General features: G+C 41.1%; 1 protein-coding gene across 1 annotated transcript in view; it reads left to right on the forward strand.

Moving 5' to 3' along the window:
* The first annotated feature begins 2911 nt into the window (after positions 1–2911).
* The window catches only part of LOC143926669 (complement component C8 beta chain-like), a 52393-nt gene continuing 30298 nt past the window's right edge, over positions 2912–25006 (forward strand). The window contains exons 1-5 of the mRNA XM_077450637.1: positions 2912–3072; positions 11668–11812; positions 12869–13010; positions 18124–18265; positions 20392–20524. Of these exons, the coding sequence (XP_077306763.1) occupies positions 3026–3072; positions 11668–11812; positions 12869–13010; positions 18124–18265; positions 20392–20524 (609 nt within the window). The 5' untranslated portion in view covers positions 2912–3025. The remainder of the gene's footprint in view (positions 3073–11667; positions 11813–12868; positions 13011–18123; positions 18266–20391; positions 20525–25006) is intronic.

Consider the following 25006-nt stretch of genomic DNA (forward strand, 5'->3'; position numbering starts at 1 on the left):
GTAGCTTTTAAGGATCTTCTGGTGGACCTTACTGTGTCAAGCAGCTCCTATTTAAGTGATGCCTTGATTGTGAACAGGTGTGGCAATAATCAGGCCTGGGTGTGGCTAGAGAAATTGAACTCAGGTGTGGACAACCACAGTTATAGTATGTTTTAACAAGGGGGGCAATCACTTTTTCACACAGGGCCATGATGGTTTGGATTTTTTTTCACCTTTAATAATAAACACCTTCATTTACAAATTGCATTTTGTGTTTACTTGTGTTGTCCATGACTATTGTTTAAATTGGTTTGATGTTCCGAAACACTTAAGTGTGACAAACATGCAAAGGAACAGGAAATGAGGAAGGGGGCAAACACTTTTTCACACCACTGTGTTACCTGTCACCTGATTGGGTGAAACAACTGTGATTGGATGCCTATTGATGGGCACAGTGGCGGTCAGACAGCGGGCAGGTGGTCACAGTGGCAGTAATTGATGGGCACAGTGGTGGCAATTGATGGGCACAGTGGCTGCATTTTATGGGCACAGTGGTGGCAATTGATGGGCATAGTGGCAGCATTTTATGGGCACAGTGGCTACAATTAATGGGCACAGTTGCTGAAATTGATGCAACAGTGGCTGCGTTTGATGGACACAGTGGCAGCATTTGATGGGAACAGTGGCGGCAATTGATGGGCACAGTGGCTGCATTTGATGGGCACAGTGGCTGCATTTGATGGGAACAGTGGCGGCAATTGATGGGCACAGTGGCTGCGTTTGATGGGCACAGTGGCTGCATTTGATGGGAACAGTGGCGGCAATTGATGGGCACAGTGGCTGCATTTGATGGGCACAGTGGCTGCATTTGGTGGGCACAGTGGCTGCGTTTGATGGGCACAGTGGCTGCATTTGATGGCACAGTTGCGGCAATCGATGGGCACAGTGGCTGCATTTGATGGCACAGTGGGTGCGTTTGATGGCACAGTGGCTGCGATTGATGGGCACAGTGGCTGCGTTTGATGGGCACAGTGGCAGCATTTGATGGGCACAGTGGGAGCATTTGATATGGCACAGTGGCTGCGATTGATGGGCAAAGTGAGGCAATTGATGGAGGGGTTTTTCAGAATTTTTCAGTCTGTTTGCGCCCCCCCCCCCCCCCAAAAAAAAAATTTTTTTTGAGCACTAGCCGCCACTGTAATGTGCAGTATTTTCTAGCTACAGGTCCTAAACCTTTGTCACCTCTCAGCGGTCTGGTTGGGAAATCCTCATTGTGTTCCTTTATTTGATGTTTGCAGATCTCAAAATGTTAACACAATAGTGAAGTAAGCATCCCGTGAGCTGTCAATGTTTAACCTCTCCATGTGAGGCCAGTCTAAGTCCATACAAACATTACAGACAGAGCTTCTCTTTGTTGTAAACTCAGCAAATATTTAAATTGATTGGATGCACAATGCTCAGGGTCCCCACACACTGCTCCAATCTCCACCTTCACTGCCCAAATATCCACACTCGCAAAAAAAAAAAAGAAATGCAGAGGTGATCAAATATCACCAAAAGAAAGTTCAATCAATGGGGAAAAAAGGACGTCAATTGTATTTGGGTGCAGCGTCGCATGAATTGTCAGTTAAAGTAACGCAGCGCTGTATCGCAAAAATGGCCTGGTCATGAACCCACTGTGCCCCATCAAATGCAGCCTCTGTGCCTTCAAATGCAGTCATGGTGCCCATCAATTGCCGCCACTCTGCCATCAATTGCCACCACTCTGCCATCAAATGCCGCCGCTGTGCCCATCAAATTCAGCCACTGTGCCCATCAATTGCAGCCACTGTTCCACCAAATGCAACCAGTGTGCCCCATCAAATGCAGCCACTGTGCCATCAAATGCAACCACTGTGCCCATCAATTGCAGCCACTGTGCCATCAAATGCAACCACTATGCCCCATCAAATGCAACCACTGTGTTCCATCAAATGCAGCCACTGTGCCCCGTCATATGCAGCCACTGTGCCCCATCATATGCAGCCACTGTGCCCCATTAAATGCAGCCACTGTGCCCCATTAAATGCAGCCACTGTGCCATCAAATGCAACCACTGTGCCAGTCAATTGCAGCCACTGTGCCCATCAAATGCCACCACTGTGCCCATCAAATGCCACCACTGTGCCAATCAAATGCCGCCACTGTGCCAATCAAATGCTGCCACTGTGCCCAGCAAATGCAGCCACTGTGACCGCCCGCCTGCTGGCAGGTCAGGCAGCCCCAAATGCAACCACTGTGTCCCATCATATGCAGCCAATGTGCCCCATCAATTGCAGCCAATGTGCCCCATCAATTGCAGCCACTGTGCCCCATCATATGCAGTCACGGGGCCCCATCATATGCAGCCACTGTGCCCCATTAAATGCAGCCACTGTGCCTATATATCTGTGTTATACGGTTGGCAACTGGCAAGCAGTTAAGCTCACAGGAAGTGACTAGGACACAGTATTTCTGGCAGGATCAACAGGTACTTTCCTGTACTTTCTAAATATATTCTTAGCCTGATAAAATAAATGCAGCCACCAGTGAGCTGCAATATACTGTCTGTTTTTTAAATTTAGATAATCTTTAGGATTTAAATATTGATTCTAATGTTCTTTGGTTGACAGGTCAATGGAAAGCCAAAGCCAATACTTTTTTTTTTTTTTTTTTTTAATTAAACTGCTGTCAGGTTGTTTTTCCCTTTATATACAATAGAACACAGATTCACCTTATGTGCTCTCATTCATTTTTAAGTGATGAGCCTCAAATGCTTTACTAATTCAACCCCCATTGCTTTTGTTATATTTATAATTTACTCTCTTATTGATCTTTATATTGACACAACTGATCAGTGCAGCACTTCACCACAAGACGGCGCCCTGATATCATTACAATGGAAGAGGCTGAGTCCATATTGTTGGACTTGCTGAATTTGGTCACTTTAACCTTCTACTTTGTGTGACACTAATAAACCTGAGAGCAGAGGAGGCTGAAACCGCAGAGAGCATTGCTCGGTCCTATCATGTTATTTTATACTGTCCTCCTGAATTTCGCCTTTTATTTAACCAGGTTAGTACACATTTAATATCTATTTTTCTGATTAGAAGGGGGGGGGGGGGGTATTTAGAATTGGAGCTATTTCTAAAATATATAGTCATGTACAACCATAGATAACATATAGGTATAGTTGCTTAGAACAAAATTGCAAATACTTAGAAAACAAGAAAGTAACAAAGAAACAAAAAAGTAAAAAAGTAAAAAAAAAGTAAAAAAATAAAAAAAAGTAAGTTTGAAGTAGTTAAAGACAATAATCAGAAATTGTGATATTGGTTTTCTTCGTCATCTAATAAATGGACAGGAAAATAATAAGGAAGTATTTACATTAAATATTACTGCTATAAAATAATGATAATAATACAAATAATAATAATAATTCTTCTTATTATTATTTTTGTTGTTGATGAGAATAATAATAATATTATTTTACAGGATTTATATATAGTTATGTACAACCATAGAAAACATATAGGTATAGTTGCTTAGGACAAAATTGAAAATGCTTAGAAAACCAGAAAGTACATGGCAAGTAAAAAAGTTAAAAATGTTTAAAGTACTTAAAGACCTTCATCAGAAATTGTGACATTGGTTTTCTTCGGCAGCTAATAAATGGGCAGGAAAATAATAGGGGAGTATTTACTTTAAATATTAATGCTATAAAATAATAATAATTATTATTATTATTATTATGTTGATGAGGATAATAATACTATTATTTGACAGGATTTATGTATAGTTATGTACAACCATGGATAACATATAGGTTAAGGTGCTTAGGACAAAATTGCAAATGCCTAGAAAACCAGAAAGTACATGCCAAGTAAAAAGTAAAAAAAGTAAAAAATGTCAAAAAGTAAAAAAGTTTAAAGTAGTTAAAGACCTTCATCAGAAATTGGGAAATGGGTTTTCTTTGGCAGCTAATAAATGGACAGGAAAATAATAAGGGAGTATTTACTTTACAGATCACTGCTAGAAAATAATAATAATAATTATTATTATTGTTGTTCATGAGGATAATATTAATATTTTTTTACAGGATGTATATATAGTTATGTACAACCATAGCTAGCATATAGGTATAGTTGCTTAGAAAACCAGAAAGTACATGCCAAGTAAAACATAAAAAAGTAAAAAAAGTAAAAAAAGTAAAAAAGTTTAAAGTAGTTAAAGACCTTCATCAGAAATCTTGATATTGGTTTTCTTTGGCAGCTAATAAATGGACAGGAAAATAATAAGGGAGTATTTACATTAAATATTACTGCCATAAAATAATAATAATAATACAAAAATAATAATAATTATTATTATTATTGCTGTTGATGAGGATAATATTAATATTATTTTACATGGTTTATATATAGTTATGTACAACCATAGATTACATATAGGTATAGTTGCTTAGAAAATCAGAAAGTACATGCCAAGTAAAAACTTGTAAAAAAGTAAAAAAAAAGTAAAAAGTCAAAAAAGTAGTTAAAGATCTTCATCAGAAATTGTGATATTGGTTTTCTTCAGCAGCTAATAAATGGCCAGGAAAATAATAAGGGAGTATTTACTTTAAATATTACTGCTATAAAATAATAATAATAATAATAATTATTGTTGTTGACGAGGATAATAATAATATTATTTTACAGGATTTATATATAGTTATGTACAACCATAGATAACATATAGGTATAGTTGCTTAGAACAAAATTGCAAATGCTTAGAAAACCAGAAAGTACATGCCAAGTAAAAAGTAAAAAAGTAAAAAAGTTTAAAGTAGTTAAAGACCTTCATCAGAAATTGTGAAATGGGTTTTCTTCGGCAGCGAATACATGGACAGGAAAATAATAAGGGAGTATTTACTTTACAGATCACTGCTAGAAAATAATAATAATAATACAAATAATAATAAATAATAATAATAATAATTATTATTATTGTTGTTGATGAGGATAATATTAATATTATTTTACAGGATGTATATATAGTTATGTACAACCATAGCTAGCATATAGGTATAGTTGCTTAGAAAACCAGAAAGTACATGTCAAGTAAAACATAAAAAAGTTAAAAAAGTTAAAAAGTTTAAAGTAGTTAAAGACCTTCATCAGAAATCTTGATATTGGTTTTCTTTGGCAGCTAATAAATGGACAGGAAAATAATAAGGGAGTATTTACATTAAATATTACTGCTATAAAATAATAATAATAATAATAATACATAATAATAATACAAAAATAATAATAATTATTATTATTATTGCTGTTGATGAGGATAATATTAATATTATTTTACAGGGTTTATATATAGTTATGTACAACCATAGATTACATATAGGTATAGTTGCTTAGAAAACCCAGAAAGTACATGCCAAGTAAAAACTTGTAAAAAAGTAAAAAAAAAGTAAAAAGTCAAAAAAGTAGTTAAAGATCTTCATCAGAAATTGTGACATTGGTTTTCTTCAGCAGCTAATAAATGGGCAGGAAAATAATAAGGGAGTATTTATTTTAAATATTACTGCTATAAAATAATAATTATTATTATGTTGATGAGGATAATAATACTATTATTTGACAGGATTTATGTATAGTTATGTACAACCATGGATAACATACAGGTAAAGGTGCTTAGGACAAAATTGCAAATGCCTAGAAAACCAGAAAGTACATGCCAAGTAAAAAGTAAAAAAAGTAAAAAATGTAAAAAAGTAAAAAAGTAGTTAAAGACCTTCATCAGAAATTGTGAAACGGGTTTTCTTCGGCACCTAATACATGGACAGGAAAATAATAAGGGAGTATTTACTTTACAGATCACTGCTAGAAAATAATAATACAAATAATAATAAAAATAATAATAATAATTATTATTATTGTTGTTGATGAGGATAATATTAATATTATTTTACAGGATGTATATATAGTTATGTACAACCATAGCTAGCATATAGGTATAGTTGCTTAGAAAACCAGAAAGTACATGCCAAGTAAAACATAAAAAAGTTAAAAAAAGTAAAAAAAGTTTAAAGTAGTTAAAGACCTTCATCAGAAATCTTGATATTGGTTTTCTTTGGCAGCTAATAAATAACCAGGAAAATAATAAGGGAGTATTTACATTAAATATTACTGCTATAAAATAATAATAATAATAATAATAATAATAATAATAATAATAATAATAATACATAATAATAATACATAATAATAATACATAATAATAATACAAAAATAATAATAATAATTATTATTATTATTGCTGTTGATGAGGGTAATATTATTTTACAGGGTTTATATATAGTTATGTACAACCATAGATTACATATAGGTATAGTTGCTTAGAAAACCAGAAAGTACATGGCAAGTAAAAACTTGTAAAAAAAAAAGTAAAAAGTCAAAAAAGTAGTTAAAGATCTTCATCAGAAATTGTGATATTGGTTTTCTTCAGCAGCTAATAAATGGGCAGGAAAATAAAAAGGGAGTATTTACTTTAAATATTACTGCTATATAATAATAATACTAATAATAATACATAATAATAATACAAAAATAATAATAATTATTATTGCTGTTGATGAGGATAATATTAATATTATTTTACAGGGTTTATATATAGTTATGTAAAACCATAGATTACATATAGGTATAGTTGCTTAGAAAACCAGAAAGTACATGCCAAGTAAAAACTTGTAAAAAAGTAAAAAAAAAGTAAAAAGTCAAAAAAGTAGTTAAAGATCTTCGTCAGAAATTGTGATATTGGTTTTCTTCAGCAGCTAATAAATGGGCAGGAAAATAATAAGGGAGTATTTACTTTAAATATTACTGCTATAAAATAATAATGATTATTATTGTTGTTGAAGAGGATAATAATAATATTATTTTACAGGATGTATATATAGTTATGTACAACCATAGATAACATATAGGTATAGTTGCTTAGAACAAAATTGCAAATGCTTAGAAAACCAGAAAGTACATGCCAAGTAAAAAGTTAAAAAGTTAAAAAGTTTAAAGTAGTTAAAGACTTTCATTAGAAATTGTGATGTTGGTTTTCTTCGGCAGCTAATAAATGGACAGGAAAATAATAAGGGAGTATTTACTTAAATATTACTGCTATAAAATAATAATTATTATTATTATTATTGTTATTGTTGATGAGGATAATAATATTATTTAACAGGATTTATATAGCACCAACAATTTGTGCAGTGCTATACAACATGATAATAAGAATAATAAATAAATAAATAATAAGGTTTTAATAAAGTGACAATAAACTCACATTTGTTTTACTGTACATCAATCATTCTAAAATATCAGGTCAGCGTGCCGCAGCTTAAGGGTGAGCAGGAAAGGGTGATTATGTTTACATACATGGGGGGGGGATGCACGGGGAGCGAATGTATCCATCCTATAATAAGAAGTGAGAGAATAGCAGAAAAAAGTTTACATTTGAGAGATGAAACACAGACAATGGGGAAAGTTGATCTAATTTGGATCCATTAGCGCACATTACTAGTGCCAATTTGGACTGGTACCAATTTCATCGGCGTCCGGGCGTGTTTTTGTTATATGTTGCTGTATACATGTCTATATGTTCTTTCTTTGTTCTGACAGCGGCTAAGGCCCGGTCAGTTGCACTTTATCCCCACACAACTTTGACAGTGGTCTGTTGATCCTGCCCATAAGCGTGTCCCAGGCATTTATTGTACCGTATATTTTTTAAAACAATTTTTGAATAATATTAATTATAGACAATAGTGTTTTGCTTTTCCGAGAGCCTCACTTCCTGATCACTTCCTTTTATGCCCCGTACAGACGATCCGAATATCGTACGAAAACGGTCGTCCGAGGAAGGATCCTACGATTTTCAGGATCGTGTGTACACTACTTTCGACAGCCGATCACGACCGTTCATCCGATATTATTTGATCGGACATGCACGGAAATTTTCCTCGTGCGATCTGTAATCGTTTAGTCAGTATAGTTGTCGTCCGAAAATACAATACAAATACATTACAACACATGACATCACTAATGATTTTTTTTTTTTCTATCGTACGAGAATTTTCGTGACTTTATTTAGCTATTCAATTTCTACTTGCGATTATTAACCGAAAACGGTCGTAAGATCGGTCATACGATATTCGGATCGTGTGTACGGGCATTAGTGACTTTCCTTTCTTTGTTATAATAAAAACAATAATAACAATATTACTAATAATAATCATTTTAATACTATTAACAATACAAATTATAATTAATAATAATAATAATAATAATAATAACAACAATACTACCAATACTAATAATAACAACAATAACAGATCACAGATACGTGATAGCTGAAAAGAGACTGGCAAAGATTATCTACTCCAGGGGCGGACTGACAACTCATGGGGCCCCCGGGCAATAAGAGATTATGGGGCCCCCAGGCAATCAGACATTATGGGGCCACACAGTATACACAAACACACACACAGTATACACAGACATGTTTCTATTGGCTGAGAAGGTACTGGAGAGGTGGGGCAGCTATAATCTCAGGATTTTTAGACCAAAAGGATGTCGGTAAGGGACATTTCAGAGACAGATGTAAAAAAAAACACAGATTTTTACATACTTTCCATGGTTTTACTGAGGCTGGCAACCTTGATGGGGCCCCCTAGTGGCACGGGGCCCTCGGGCAGTGCCCGAGTGGCCCAATGGTCAGTCCGCCCCTGATCTACTCTACAACCCAGGGTAGGTGAGGGATACAGGTCACTGGAGAGGCGACTGCACACCCACAGAGCCGACCAACTGCTGCCCCTCCAAAGGACCCCCAATGACAGGACCCCCAACTACTGCCCCTTCCCACCACTGACTGCCCCCCTACCCTAACCACTGCCCCCCCACGCCCCTCGCTCACAAACCTTCACCACCCAACTACCGACCCCCAACCACCCCAAATATCACCCCCTCCCTCCACTGGCAAACCCCCCCAACCCCTCACCCGACCTTGATACTACAGCTGCTGTGAAATGCTGTAGCCCCACAGTTAATAATAATGACTCATGACTGCGTCCCCGCTCGTTTGCCAAGGTGCCCGAGCTTGTGTTGTGCCTGTGTCCCCATCGACCATTTGGCATGTAAGGAGTTAAAGAGGGAGTCCACCTAAAAAAAAAAAAAAATATTAAAAGCCAGCAGCTACAAATACTGCAGCTTCTGACTTTTAATAAATGGACACTCACCTTTCCAGTGATGTCGGCAGCCGAAGCCGAGCAATCGCTTGGCTCTTGGCACCATTCTCGGTGAGGGAATCAGGAAGTGAAGCGTTCTGGCTTAACTTCCCGGTTCCCTAATGCGCATGCGCGAGTCACGCAGCGCAATGAGAATGGTCTGCGCTGTCTCTGGGACACGTGTGTGTCCCAGCAGGTAGCGAGGCGGGACAGGAAGAGGCGTAGACTCCCGTGGGAGTCTATGCCCGGAATTGGGTGCAAATACCTGTCTTAGACAAGTATCTGCACCCCCCTCCCCCCTGAAAGGTGACAGATGTGACACCGGAGGGGGGGAGGGTTCCGAAAAGTGGAGGTTAAATTTTTATGTGATCCTCCGCTTTAACTGAGTTTAGATACCTCATCGGGTGTAGCTCGGCGTTTGGCTTGTTTTGCTGCAGAGGATACAGATCATGGGCGCACAGCAGGAGGCAAGCGATCGCGTTCCGCCTCAGCCCCATCCGGAGCGCGTCCACCGCCCACCTCCCGCTGCGCGGCCTAGTTGACAACAGGCCGCTCCTGCCAGGACCAGGCAAATATGTGCTGTGCCCTGTGGCCAGTTGGTGGCAGCAAAGAGATATGAACGTACATACATACAGTGCCTTAAAGTATTCATACCCCTTGAAATTTTCCACATTTTGTCATGTTACAACCAAAAAGGTAAATGTATTTTATTGGGATTTTATGTGATAGACCAACACAAAGTGTCACATAATTGTGAAGTGGAAGGAAAATGATAAATGGTTTTCCAAATTTTTTACAAATAAATATGTGAAAAGTGTGGGGGGTACATTTGTATGGCGCCCCCCGGAGTCAATACTTTGTAGAACCGCCTATCTCTGCAAATACAGCTGCAAGTCTTTTTGGGGATGTCTCTACCAGCTTTGCACATCTAGAGAGGGACATTTTTGTCCATTTTACTTTGCAAAATTGCTCAAGCTCTGTCAGATTGGATGGAGAGCGTCTGTGATCAGCAATTTTCAAACCACAGATTCTCAATTGGATTTAGGTCTGGACTTTGACTGGGCCATTCTAACACATGAATATTCTTTCATCTAAACCATTCCATTGTAGCTCCGGCTGTATGTTTAGGGTCATTGTCCTGCTAGCCCCAGTCTCAAGTCTTTTGCAGACTTTAATGCCGCGTACACTCGATCGGGATTATGGTCGGAAAAAGGACTGATGGTTTTCCTGACGGAATTCCGACGGAATTCTGCTCAAGCTGTCTTGCTTACACACGGTCACACCAAATTCTGATAGTTTGGCTCCATCCATCTTCCCATAAACTCTGACCAGCTTCCCTGTCCCTGCTGAAGAAAAGGATCCCCACAACATGATGCTGCCACCACCATGCTTCACAGTGGGGATGGTGTGTTCAAGGTGATGTGCAGTGTTAGTTTTCCCCCACACATAGCGTTTTGCTTTTAGGCCAAAATGTTCAATTTTGGTCTCATCTGACCAGATCACCTTCTTCCACATGTTTGCTGTGTCCCCCACATGGCTTCTCACAAACTGCAAACAGGACTTCTTATGACTTTCTTTCAGCAATGTCTTTCTTCTTGTCACTCTTCCATAAAGGGCAGATTTGTGGAGAGACGACTAATAGTTGTCCTGTGGACAGATTCTCCCCCCTGAGCTGTGGATCTCTGCAGCTCCTCCAGAGTTACCATGGACCTCTTGGCTCTTCTCTGATGAATGCTCTCCTTGCCCGGCCGGTCAGTTTAGGTGGACAGCCATGTCTTGGTAGGTTTGCAGTTGTGCCATACTCTTTCCATTTTGGGATGATGGATTGAACAGAGCTCTGTGAGATCTTCAAAGCTTGGGATATTTTTTTATAACCTAACCCTGCTTTATACTTCTCCACAACTTTATCCCTGACCTGTCTGGTGTGTTCCTTGGCCTTCATGATGAGTAAAGGGGGCTGAATACAAATGCACGCCACACTTTTCAGATATTTTTTTGTAAAAGATTGGAAAAACCATTTTTCATTTTCCTTCCACTTCTCAATTATGTGCCACTTTGTGTTCACATAAAATCCCAATAAAATACATTCACATTTTTGGATGTAACATGACAAAATGTGGAAGATTTCAAGAGGTATGAATACTCTAAGGCACTGCATGTTTGTACGTTCATATCTCTTTGCTGCCACCAACTGGCCACACGGCACAGCGCATATTTGCCGGTCCTGGCAGGAGTGGCCTGTTGTCAACTGGGCCGCGCAGCAGGAGGTGGGCGGTGGATGTGCTCCGGATGAGGGGTATGAATACTTTTTCAAGGCACTGTAGACCTTGCTGTGTTTTATTTATTGTCTCAAAGTAACAGGTCTCAAACAAGAGCTGCTATTATATTGGTATTTTCTGCACATGTAGTTGCGAGCTACAAGGAAGTGAAGCCAACAATGGTCTTACGAAGAAGCGGTGGGCGAGATCGGTGGCGAACGAGCCAACGCCCATAGACTGCGTGATGAGCAGCTGGTCGTCTTGGAGCGGGTGTGACCCATGTATGAAAAAGAGAGTAAGTATTGAAAATTCTGAGTGTGGCAGGGAGGCTTTAACAGAGTACTCACACTTTTAGAGTCCGAGTGGTCTAAATGTAAGCTCCAGAGAACACTTCACGTAATTTACCCAATTCTCCATTGGAGGTGGACACATTATCAGACACATCTGCTGCTCCATTATCATTATAAATAGGAAAGCTGGAGGGACAGACCAAAAGAAAGTAAGCTGCCTTCCAAAATTCTTTATGCGGTAAACTTTATTTAGCTTATGAGATGAAGGCCAATCCGCCTAAACTCCTCCCTTTGACGTGTTTCACTCACAATAAGCAAGAAGCTCAGGAGGCATGGCCAGTGCGAGGACAAGGTCATCTAGAGCCCATGGCGAACATGCCAAACTGGACCCCCCCAAACATCGTCTTTCAGCATGCTTACCCCCTAAGCATTAATTCCTCCAACTCTTAGGACAAATCCACCCCCCCCTGCTGAAATTCCCCCTCCCAGAAAAAATCATTGCCCCCCACAGCTCAAATCCTCTCTTTCTTAACCCCCCCTTCAAAAAATATCACTCTTTCTAGCACAATTCCTCTACCCCTCAAATTTCCCCTTTGAGTACACATCCTCTCCTCCCACTCCAAAACCCCCCTTCCAGCACAAATCCCCCCCCCCCCACACACACACATTTCCCCTCCTAGCACAAATACGTCCCAGTCATCCCTACTAGCACAACACCTCAAATCCCCCTCCTAGCACAAATCATCATCCGCGATCCCCGCTCCCAAGACAAATCCTCCCCAAATAACATTTCTTAGCATACGCACCATCACATTTCCCCTCCTAGACAAATTATTACCCCCTGCTGCCCCCTAAAATTCCCCCACTCAACACAAATCCCCTCCCCACAATCTCCTCATGGCACCCTCCCACCTCACATAAATTCCCCCTACCTATGCCAATATCCATTAAAAAAAATCATATTCCTACTACAATATCCAGTCACACTATTCAAGAATTGTTTTTAGAGGTACAGGCAATGGCAAGGTACACTCTTCTGAAAATGTTTTTAATTTGCACAGTATCGGTTTACTCAAATGACCCAAGTGCAACAGTTCCGTGGTGAGCCGTGTGATACCATAGACCGTGAGGAGGAGTCATGTGTGACCAGCAGCCTTTGCAGGAACAACAAGAGATGTGAAGGCTTCCAGTGTGTGGGGTCTGGTAAGAATCTATTTAGTGTGTCCGACCAAATACCATTATTCTGTACAACTAAGCATGAGGGACCAAAAAACTCTTCACTTATTCTTCCTTAAAGATATCTTCATAAAGAGGTAAAAAGTGTTAGCCAATCCATCCTTATAAGGGAGAACCTCCTATAGTCCAGGTTAGGGATGAGCCGAACACCCCCCTGTTCGGTTTGCACCAGAACCTGCAAACAGACCTAAACTTCGTGTGAACTTTAGAACCCTATTAAAGTCTATGGGACTCGAACGTTCACAATCTAAAGTGCTCATTTTAAAGGGTAATATGCAAGTTACTGTCCTAAAAAGTGTTTGGGGACCCGGGTCCTGCCCCAGGGGACATGGATCAATGCAAAAAAAAGTTTTAAAAACTGACGTTTTTTCAGGAGCAGTGATTTTAATAATGATTAAAGTGAAACAATAAAAGTGTAATATTCCTTTAAATTTCGTAGCTGGGGGGTATCTATAGTATGCCTGTGAAGGGGCGCATGTTTCCCGTGCTTAGAACTGTCCCTGCACAAAGTGTCATTTGTTCAGGAAAAAAAGTCTTTTAAAATCACTTGCGGCTATATTGTCGGGTCCCGTAATACAGAGAACACTCAATGAGTGTTCTCTGTATTAGCCGACAATTCATTCATTAAAAAAAAAAAAGCGTGGGGGTTCCCCTAAATTCAATTGCCAGGCCCCTTCAGGTCTGACATGGATATTAAGGGGAACCCCGTGTCAAATTTAAAAAAAAATTGACCTGGGGTCCCCCTAAATATCCATACCAGACCCTTCAGGTCTGATATGGATATTAAGGGGAACCCCGCATCAAATTTAAAAAAAATTGACGTGGGGGTCCCCCTAAAAATCCATATCAGACCCTTTATCCGAGCACCCAACCTGGCAGGCCGCAGGAAAAGAGGGGGGGACAAGAGAGAGCACCCCCCCCTCCCTCTTGAACCGTACCAGGCCACATACCCTCAACATTGGGAGGATGCTTTGGGGGTCTGTGACCCCTCAAAGCACCTTGTCCCCATGTTGATCAGGACAAGGGCCTCATTCTCACAACCCTGGCCGGTGGTTGTGAGGGTCTGCGGGCGGGGGGCTTATCAGAATCTGATAAGAACCCCCACGCTTTTTTTTTTTATCAATGAATGAATGAATTGTCAGCTAATACAGAGAACACTCATTGAGTGTTCTCTGTATTACGAGACCCGACAATATAGCCGCAAGTGATTTTAAAATACTTTTTTTCCTGCACAAATGACACTTTGTGCAGGGACAGTTCTAAGCACCAGAAACATGCGCCCCTTCACAGGCATACTATAGATACCCCCCAGCTACGAAATTTAAAGGAATATTACACTTTTATTGTTTCACTTTAATCATTATTAAAATCACTGCTCCTGAAAAAACAGCCGTTTTTAAAACTTTTTTTTGCATTGATCCATGTCCCCTGGGGCAGGACCCGGGTCCCCAAACACTTTTTAGGACAGTAACCTGCATATTACCCTTTAAAATGAGCACTTTAGATTTCTCCCATAGACTTGTATAGGGTGTTCCGGCTTTTCGAATTTGCTGCGAACAGCCCAAATTGTTCACTGTTCGCTGAACAGGCCAACAGGCAATGTTCGACTCGAACTCGAAGCTCATCCCTAGTCCAGGTACTGGCCAACACATACTATGCTTTGGTGCCCTTCAATTACATTGTGTAGGGTGGGTTATAATGAAGGCAGAGCAGATTCATCCATGAGGCAACCTAGACAGGTGCCTAGTGCATGGTTGGTGTCCAAGGGACCCAACTTCAACCTTCATACTGCTGCAGTAAACCAGGGTGATAGCAGAATTGGTCAAAGCTGTGCACCTGCCTGTCTCTTCAGAAATAAGGATGTACTGTTGGAGAAGAGACATGACAGTACAGACTTTGCAGATGGAGAAGCTTCTTCTCTGTGCTTTTTGCAATCCTAGTCATTGTCATTCAAATGGATGGGAATCCCAAAGTTGCTACCTTTCCCAGAGACCTGAGGGACCAAAAAGTTGTTTACTTATTCTTCCTCAAAGATGTCGTCATAAAGAGGTTAAAATTGTTAGCCAATCCATCCTTATAGGACAGACCTTCTATAGTCCAGGTACTGCCCAACACATACTATCCTTTGTGCCCTTTAATTGCATTGTGTAGGGTGTGTTATGATGAGGCCAGGGCAGAATCATCCATGAGGCAACCTAGACAGGAGCCTATGGCTTTATTTGGTGTCTAAGGACCCAACTTCATCCTTCATATGGCTGCTGTAAACCAGGGGATAGCAGAATTGGTCAAAGCTTTGCACCTCATTTGCCTGTCCTTCAGAAAGAAGGATGTACAGTTGGAGAAGAGGCATGACAGTACAGACTATGCAAATGGGGAAGCTTTTTATCCGTGTCTTCTGCAATCCCAGTTGTCATTTGAAGTGATGGGAAGGCCAAATTTGCAACCTTTCCGAGAGACCTGAGGGACCAAAAAGCTGTGCACTTATTCTTCCTCAAAGACGTTTTCATAAAGAGGGTAAAAGTGTTAGCCAATCCATCCTTATAGGGTAGACCTCCTGTAGTCCAGGTACTGGCCAACACACAGGGGCGGACTGACAACTCATGGGGCCCCCCCGGCAATAGGAGATTATGGGGTCCCAGGGCAATAGAAGATTATGGGGCCCCCGGGCAATAGCTTATGGGGCCACACTGTATACACACACACACACACATACAGTATACACACACACAATATACACACACAGAATACCCATATACACACTGAAAAGGTGTGAGGTAGGGCAGCTATAATCTTGGGATTTTTAAAAAAACACAGATTTTTAGATAATGTCCCTGTTTTTATTGAGGCTGGTAACCCTGATGGGGCCCCTTAGTGGCATGGGGCCCTCGGGCAGTGCCCGAGTGCTCGAATGGTCAGTCCGCCCCTGCCAACACATACTAACCTTTTGGTGCCCATTAATTTCATTTTGTAGGGTGTTTTATGAATATGATAAGGCAGAGCAGGATCATCCATGAGGCAACCTAGAGAGGAGCCTAGAGCAGTGTTTCTCAACTCCAGCCCTCAAGGTGTCCCAAACGGGTCATGTTTTCAGATTTTCCATTATTTTGCACAGGTGATTTGATCCGTTTCACTGCTTTAGTAATTACCACAGCTGTTTCATCTGAGGGAAATCCTGAAAACATGACCTGTCAGGTGCCTTGAGGACTGGAGTTGAGAAAGACTGGCCTAGGGCATGGTTGATGTCCAAGAGACCCAACTTCAACCTGCAGTAAACCAGAAGGACAGCAGAATTGGTCAAAGCTGTGCACCTGCCTGTCTCTTCAGAAAGAAGAATGTACAGTTGGAGAAGAGGCATGACAGTACAAGCTATGCAATTGGAGAAGCTTCTTCTCTGTGCCTATTGCAATCCCAGTCATTGTCATTCATAGGGATGGGAAGGCCAAAGTTGTTTCCTTTCCCAGAGCCCCAATTATTTTCAGAATAATGGCATTTGACAGTTAATACAACATATTTTTTTAAATAACCTGATTTAATCATCACAGAACCGCTCACATTCTACTCACATTCACCAATCAGGTAATAACTTTAAACAGTTGACTTCCAGTTATTTTTTATTGAATTTTCAAAAGAAGTACAGAAAGTAACATGCAGTCATAATAACAATGTACCACAGACAATAGCAGAGAATTGGGTTGGAGTCATATACACTCACTCTCCACTTTATTAGGTCCACCTTGCCAGTACCGGGTTGGACCACCTTTTGCCTTCATTCTTCATGGCATAGATTCAACAAGGTGTTCCTCAGAGATTTTGCTCCATAGTGACTGATAACATCATGCAGTTGCTGCAAATTTATTGGCCGCACATCCATATTACCAATCTCCTCATTCCACCACATCCCAAAGGTGCTCTATTGGATTGAGATCTGGTGAGTGTGGAGGCCATTGGAGTACAGTGACCACTTTGTCATGTTCAAGAAACCAGTGGTGAGATGATTTTAGCTTTGTGACATGGTGCATTATCCTGCTGGAAGGAGCCATCAGAAGATGGGTATACTTTAGCCATAAAGGGATGGACCATCAACAATACTCAGATAGTCCGTGGCGTTTTTTTTTTTTTTTATATCCAAAGAAAAGTTTATTTAGTTCAACATTAACAAACATAACCAGGCTTCAACAATTGACAGTTGCATTACATGGTCAGTACGTTTGCATTACATAATCACTGCAAAATCGTCTTAGATGAGACAAACCCCACTCTTATCTAACTTTTTATTTCCCGACCCCAGGTTTCTAGATGGCCAATATTCCGTATGAGTTCACTCAACCAGCATTCCCTCCCAGTAGTCTGCCCATTACCAGATCCACCGGGACCAACCCCGGTACATCCAGCCACGGGCCCCAAAGCTTCTCAAACCACCGGGAGCAACCCCTGTGTTGATATACCATTTTCTCCAGTCTAATCATATTCCCAACTGCGGAAATCCACTCCTTAACAGTGGGCGGATCCTCCGATATCCAATGGAGCATTATCATCTTTCGTGCTAACTGTAAGATTTTAATAACAGCTATTCTGACACCCTCCTCCCCATTCAAAGACTTCCAAAATATTTAAAGGCCGTGGCGTTTAAACAATGCCACCACCACCACCAGCTTGAACCGTTGATACAAGGCAGGATGGATCCATGCTTTCATATGCTTTATGCCAAATTCTGACCATGGGCAAGTTGGAGAATCTCCTTGTGTAATAAGGATTGCCTCCAGACACAAGGCATGCTCACTGTCATCCTTTGGAGGGCAGAACATCTGGATCTTTGTAAGAAATGTTCATAGGAGGAGCATTTGAGATAAATCAAGTTATCCATTTTCACTATGTGGAGAATTCTGATCACTAAAACATTCTGAGATGTTGCTAAACTTCAGCATTGTGCGCCTATGTGAGATTGATGTGCCAAGTGACAAACAAATCATAGCAATAGAGATTAATAGACTGCTAGCATGAGATTTCAATTTCTCTTTCGCACTGCTCAAAAATCAATGTCGCTGTGCCCTGAGTATTGATATTTTGTTATATACTCCAGGAAAGTGTATCCCTCGACGGCTGATATGTAATGGAGATGACGACTGTGGAGATTCCTCTGATGAGAAGAACTGTAAGACTATCCGGAGTCCATGTACAGATAGGATGGAGCAGTACTGGGCCATTGAAAACCTGGCATCCGGGTAGGTACTTCTGGTATAACCCACTGTGCTTGGGTTTTTATTACTTTGAGATTTTATATACATCAGTGTGTCATTGTTCTTTCAGATGTCAGTGATTGGTCCCCCAAGCACTGATATGTCATTATTTTGGAACCTCAAATGCTAGTGTGTTATTTATCTGAACCCCAAGTGTTAGTGCACTATTGTTCTTGGTCCCCAAGTGTCAGTGTGTCAGTGTTCTGGGTTCCCAAATGTCAGGGTGTCAGTGTTCTGGGTTCCTAGGTGTTAGTGTATCTTTTTCTGGGTCCCCAGCTGACAGTATGTCATTATTTTGACATCCTGTGCATCAGCATGTCCTTGTTCTGGGACCCCCAAGTGTCAGTGTGTCATTATTTTGGGACCCCCAAGTGTGAGCTTGCCATTGTTCTGGGACCCAAGGTATCAGTGTGCCATTGTTCTGGGTCCCCAAGTGTGAGTGTCATGGCTCTGGGTCCCCAAGTGTCAATGTGTCATTGTTCTGGGTCCACATATATCAGTGTGTCATGGTCCTGGTTCCCCAAGTGTCAGTGTGTTATGTTTCTGGGTTCCCACTTGTCAGTGTGTCATGGTTCTGGGTCCCCAAGGATCATTGTATCTTTGTTCTGGGTCCCCAACGGGCAGTATGTCACTATTCTGATATCCTATGCACCAGCATGTCCTTGTTCTGTGACCCCAAAGTGTCAGTGTGTCATTATTTTGGGACTCCCAAGTGTGAATTTTCCACTGTTCTGGGACCAAGGTGTCAGTGGGTCATTGTTCTGGGTCCCCACGTGTCAGTGTCATGGTTCTAGATCCCCAAGTGTGATTTTGCCATTGTTTTGGGTCTCCAAGTGTCAGTGTGTCATTGTTTTGGACACCCAATGGTCTTGGCATTGTTCTTCATCCTCAAGTGTCAGTGTGTCATTGTTCTGGGACCCCAAGTGTCAATGTGGGTCATTGTTCTAGACCCCCAAGTGTCAGTGTGTCATTGTTCTGGATCCCCAAGTGTCAGTGTGTCATTGTTCTGGGTCCCCAAGTGTCAGTGTGTCATTGTTCTGGGACTCCCAAGTGTGAATTCGCCATGTCTTTGTTTTGGACATCCAAAGCTCAGTGCGTCATTGTTCTGCGTCCCCATGTGTCATTGTGTCATTGTTCTGGGACCCCTAAGTGTCAATGTAGGTCATTGTTCTAGACCCCCAAGTGTCAGTGTGTTATTGTTCTGGGACCCCTAAGTATCAATTTGGGTCATTGTTCTAGACCCCCAAGTGTCAGCGTGGCATTGTTTTGGGTCCCCAAGTGTCAGTGTATATTTGTTCTGGGTCTCCAACTGGCAGTATGTCATTAATTTGACATCATATGCATCAGCATGTACCTATTCTGGGAAACCGAAGTGACAGTGGGTAATTTGTATTTCGGTTCCCTAAACACCAATATGTTATTGTTTGGCAACCTCAAGTGTCAGAGTCATTGTTCTGAACTCCAAGTGTCAGTGTGTCATTATTTGGGACTCCCAAGTGTGAATTTGCCATTGTTATGGGACCAAGGTGTCGTTGGGTCATTGTTCTAGGTCCCCAAGTGTCAGTGTGTCATTGTTCTAGGTCCCCAAGTGTCAGTGTGTCATTGTTCTAGGTCCCCAAGTGTCAGTGTGTCATTGTTCTAGGTCCCCAAGTGTCTGTGTGCCATTGTTCTGGGACGTTTAGGTTCAATGTGTCATTATCTTGGACCAGTAGGTTATTGTTCCGTGACCTCCAAGTGTGAAGTGTCAGTGTGTCATTGTTCTGTGACCATTTGTGTTTCGGTTCCCCAAGAACCAATTTTTCATTGTGTTGGTATTGGTTATTGTTATGAAACCCCAAGATCAGTGTGTCATTGTTTAGATCTCCCAAGTTTTAGTGTCATTATTTTGGAACCCCAACTGTCAGTTTGCTATTGTTCTGGGTTCCATTCCCAACCTCCATAAGTCATAGTGGAACCCCAAGTGTCACTACACTTTTATTTATATATGTGTTTTATTCTTTATAGAAATAGTTTCTAGTGATTGCTTTTTTCATTTGGTAGAACAATATTTATTGGAACAAGGTGCACAAAGTATTAATTTCACAAATTATGTTTTTTTTAAATTTCTTCAGATTGAATCTGTTCACAAATCTGCGTGAAGGACTTGTGTTGGATCACCGCTACTATGGCGGCGGCTGCGCTCCACATTACATCCTGGGCACTCGGTTCAGAAAGCCATTTAATGTGGAAAGTTACATCACTGATGTGAGTTGAATTAAATGTATAACTCACTCATTGTTAATGGCAGAATTTCTGTTACAATGTAGCATTTTAAATCAGTTCTATTAAGCCTCATACACACGATCGCACTTTAAACAAACTTTCCCATGAATTTCTGTACAAAGTGCGTTGACCGTGGACTTGTTAAGCATACACGCGATTGGACTTTTTCCGCCAACTTTCACCAAATCATGTGGTTTTTCTGCTCTTTACCATCACCTTTGGTCAACTTCTGTATTGTTGTCTGATCTGTTGCATTGGTTCTGAGCATGCCAGTTTGTAAAGTCCGATGGTTTTCTGTACACACGATCGGATTTTGCTCCATTGGCCTTTTGTTGTCAAAGTTTGTCTGTTCGCACAGCCAACATTTCTCCTATAAAAACCAAAAAAGTTTGGAGCATACACACGGTCGGGTGTTGCCTTGAAACAGCTAATTTGCATTTTTGTTGTCAAAAAGTCCGATCGTGTGTACGGGCCTTTACAAATGGTAAGTGGTAATGGTCATAATAAAAAGTTAACAGAAAGACTGAAGCCTCGTACACACGATCGGACTTAAAAAAAGCTTTCCCGTGGATTTTTATCCAAAGGGCGTTGGCTGTGAACTTGTATTGCATACACAGGATTGGACTTTTTCAGCCAACTTTCACCAAATCACGTGGTTTTTCTGCTCTTTACCATCACCTTTGGTCAACTTCTGTATTGTTGTCTGATCTGTTGCATTGGTTCTGAGCATGCCAGTTTGTAAAGTCCGATGGATTTCTGCACACACGATCGGACTTTGCTCCATCGGACTTTTGTTGCCAAAAAGTTTATCTGTTTGCAGAACGAACTTTTGTCCGATGAAAACCGAAAAAGTTTGTCCAATGGAGCGTACACACGGTCAGATGTTGCCTTGAAACAACTAATTTGCATGTTTGTTGTCAAAAAGTCAAATTGTGTGTACGAGGCTTAAAGGGTCCACTCATGATGGCCTTAAAGAATGTGTGGAGCTGGGAACTTACCAATGGGATGCCCCTGAGACAAGTCAAACAAAACAAGTGTGAAATTCATCCTACAGTTGTTCATCTGTTTTTTGGAGTAACCCTTTAAAGGTACATTCCAATCAACACTGAAAATAGAGCCTTCAAAACATGGAGAACACCTTGATGTACCTTTGTAGAGTTTTTTCAGTATAGAATGGACACCTCCCTGTTACAGTGCCTCTGTTTTTAAAGTAAGCAATGGATGGCTCGGGCCACAGACTCCCACTTGTAACTGAATACATAGGAATCTCATAAACTGTTCATGTCACTGTAGTAAAATCATCATCATTTGGAACAACTTCAAAAAAGCCCAAACCTTTCTTCGTTTTGAACATAATGTGCAAGGGTCAGAACCTCTGCCTTTTATTTGAAGGAATCTTAAAATGCATTGATTTAAATAGATCTTTATTTATTTTTATGTTATGTCGTTTCCCACCCTAACCAAGGAGAGTTGTGTGACTTCCTGTAGCACTCTTTCCTGCTCTTTCTGGGGTTTGTATTGAGGGGCGTCTAGGACAAAAGTTCATATCACTCAGTGGTCTTTTTTTTTACTGGTTAGGAGCATCAAATACACCACTGCCTTTCGGAGGAAAGTCTCCCCCTTTCTTCAGGGCTTGAACAGTGGTTGAAATTAAAATAATTTTGAGATGCAATAGGAGACCTATATTAAGGCTTGATGAAGAGACTTTCAAATCTTAATGGCACTACGAATTTCAGGCAGGGTAGGTGTCTCATATTGCTTCTCATCATGATTCTTCTATTGCACCTCATTGGTTCTCCTTTTGGGTCTCCTATTGCATCTCATCATGATTCTCCTATTGCATCTCATCATGATTCTCCTATTGCATCTCATGACGATTCTCCTATTGCATCTCATTAGGTCTCCTCTTGCATCTCATTTTAATTCTCCAATTGCATCTCATTGGGTCTCTTTTTGGGTCCCCTAATGCATCTCATCGTGATTCTCCTTTTGCATCTCATTGGTTCTCCTTTTGCATCTCCTATTGCATCTTATCAAGATTCTGCTATTGCATCTCATTGGGTCTCCGTTTGGGTCTCCTATTACATCTCATTACTATTCTCATATTGCTTCTCATCATGATTCTCCCATCGCATCTCATTAGGTCCCTTTTTGGGTCTTCCATTGCATCTCACTGGGTCTCCTTTTGGGTCTCATTGGGTCTCCCTTTGGGTCTCCTATTGCTTCTCATCACGATTCTCCTCTTACATCTCATTAGGTTTTCTTTTGGGTCTCCTATTGCATATCATTGTTTCTTCTATTGCTTCTCATCGTGATTCTCCTATTGCATCTCATCAGGTCTCCTTTTGAGTCTCTTATTGCTTCTCATTATGATTCTCCTATTGCATCTCATTAGATCCCTTTTTGGGTCTCCTATTGCATCTCATTAGGTCTCCTTTTGGGTCTCCAATACATCTCATCATGACTCTATTGCTTCTCATCATAATTCTCCTAATGCATCTCTTTAGGTCCCTTTTTGGGTCTCATATTGCATCTCATCAGGTCTCCTTTTGGGTCTCCTATTGCTTCTCATTATGATTCTCCTATTGCATCTCATTAGGTCCCCTTTTGGGTTTCCTATTGTGTCTCATCGGGTCTACTTTTGGGTCTCCTATTGCTTCTTATCATGATTCTCCTATTGCATCTCAATAGGTCTTCTTTTGGGTCTCCTATTGCTTCTCACCATGATTTTCCTATAGCACCTAATTAGGTCCCTTTTTGGGTCTCCGTTTGTGTCTCATTGGGTCTCCGTTTGGGTCTCCTATTGCTTCTCATCGTGATTCTCCTCTTACATCTCATTAGGTTTTCTTTTGGGTCTCCTATTGCATATCATTGTTTCTTCTATTGCTTCTCATCGTGATTCTCCTATGGCATCTCATTAGGTCTCCTTTTGGGTCTCCTATTGCTTCTCATTATGATTCTCCTATTGCATCTCATTAAGTCCCCTTTTGGGTTCCCTATTGCATCTCATCGGGTCTAATTTGGGGTTTCCTATTGCTTTTCATCATGATTCTCCTATTGCATCTCATTAGATCCTTTTTGGGTCTCCTATTGCATCTCATTAGGTCTCCTTTTGGGTCTCCAATACATCTCATCATGATTCTATTGCTTCTCATCATAATTCTCCTAATGCATCTCTTTAGGTCCCTTTTTGGGTCTCATATTGCATCTCATCAGGTCTCCTTTTGGGTCTCCTATTGCTTCTCATTATGATTCTCCTATTGCATCTCTGTCAGGGAACTCACCGTACGTATGCCCGTCCCCGTATAGCAGCAGTTCCCGTTCGTTCCAGGCGCCATGCGCGGTGTCTCCGTCAGAGGCGTACGAGTTCCAGAACGAACGGACGTATGCTAAACCGAACACGTGGATGTATGCCAATCCGAACACGCGAAAACACCCACGCAAACTGAACGGATATACGTCTTCACGCACGGACGGCCACTTCCACCAATCCTGGCTCACTTCCCCCTATATAAACAGGGTCCTGGCCTGACACCAGTGCTGGATCGTCTTCAGCTGTTCCTGTAAGACCTGATCGTTGCTCCTGTGACCTTGCTCCTGAGACCTCGCTCCTGTGACCTTGCTCCTGTGATCTTGTTCCTGTGACCCGTTCCTGATACCCACTCTTGGATTCCTATCTCCTGGACTACCTCTGACCCCGGCTTGGACTTTCCACTTTGGCTTGTCTCCTGATTCGGTACCTCGTTTACTTGCACGTTACCAGACCCCTTGCTTGTTCCTGATTACGCACCTGTCTCTTGTTATTGTACCGCATTGCCTGCCAGTTGCCGATCCTGCCTGTTCCAGACACGTAGTGCTCCCTGCACACCTGCTGATCTTCCGGTGCCTACCTACATAACCACTCTACACCTCTTCTACCGTGAGGACCCAGCATCTTCAAGGCCTTCTACTTCCATCTGCAGGCACCTGCACCCTTTCGTGTCCTCACGCTCCCTGTTCCCATCTCCAGGGGCGTGGTGACCGGAACCGTGCGAGAGGCCACCCTCAGCAGTCTGACTCCGCTGTAAGGTACGTGACAATCTCATTAGGTCCCCTTTTGGGTTTCCTATTGCGTCTCATCGGGTCTACTTTTGGGTCTCCTATTGCTTCTCATCATGATTCTCCTATTGCATCTCATTAGATCCCTTTTTGGGTCTCCTATTGCATCTCATTAGGTCTCCTTTTGGGTCTCCAATACATCTCATCATGATTCTATTGCTTCTCATCATAATTCTCCTAATGCATCTCTTTAGGTCCCTTTTTGGGTCTCATATTGCATCTCATCAGGTCTCCTTTTGGGTCTCCTATTGCTTCTCATTATGATTCTCCTATTGCATCTCATTAGGTCCCCTTTTGGGTTTCCTATTGCGTCTCATCGGGTCTACGTTTGGGTCTCCTATTGCTTCTCATCATGATTCTCCTATT

The sequence above is a fragment of the Lithobates pipiens genome, unplaced genomic scaffold (assembly GCF_037356315.1).
Source record: "Lithobates pipiens isolate NorthernLeopardFrog02 unplaced genomic scaffold, aLitPip1_a1.2 Scaffold_23, whole genome shotgun sequence".
NCBI classification, from domain to species: Eukaryota; Metazoa; Chordata; class Amphibia; order Anura; family Ranidae; genus Lithobates; species Lithobates pipiens.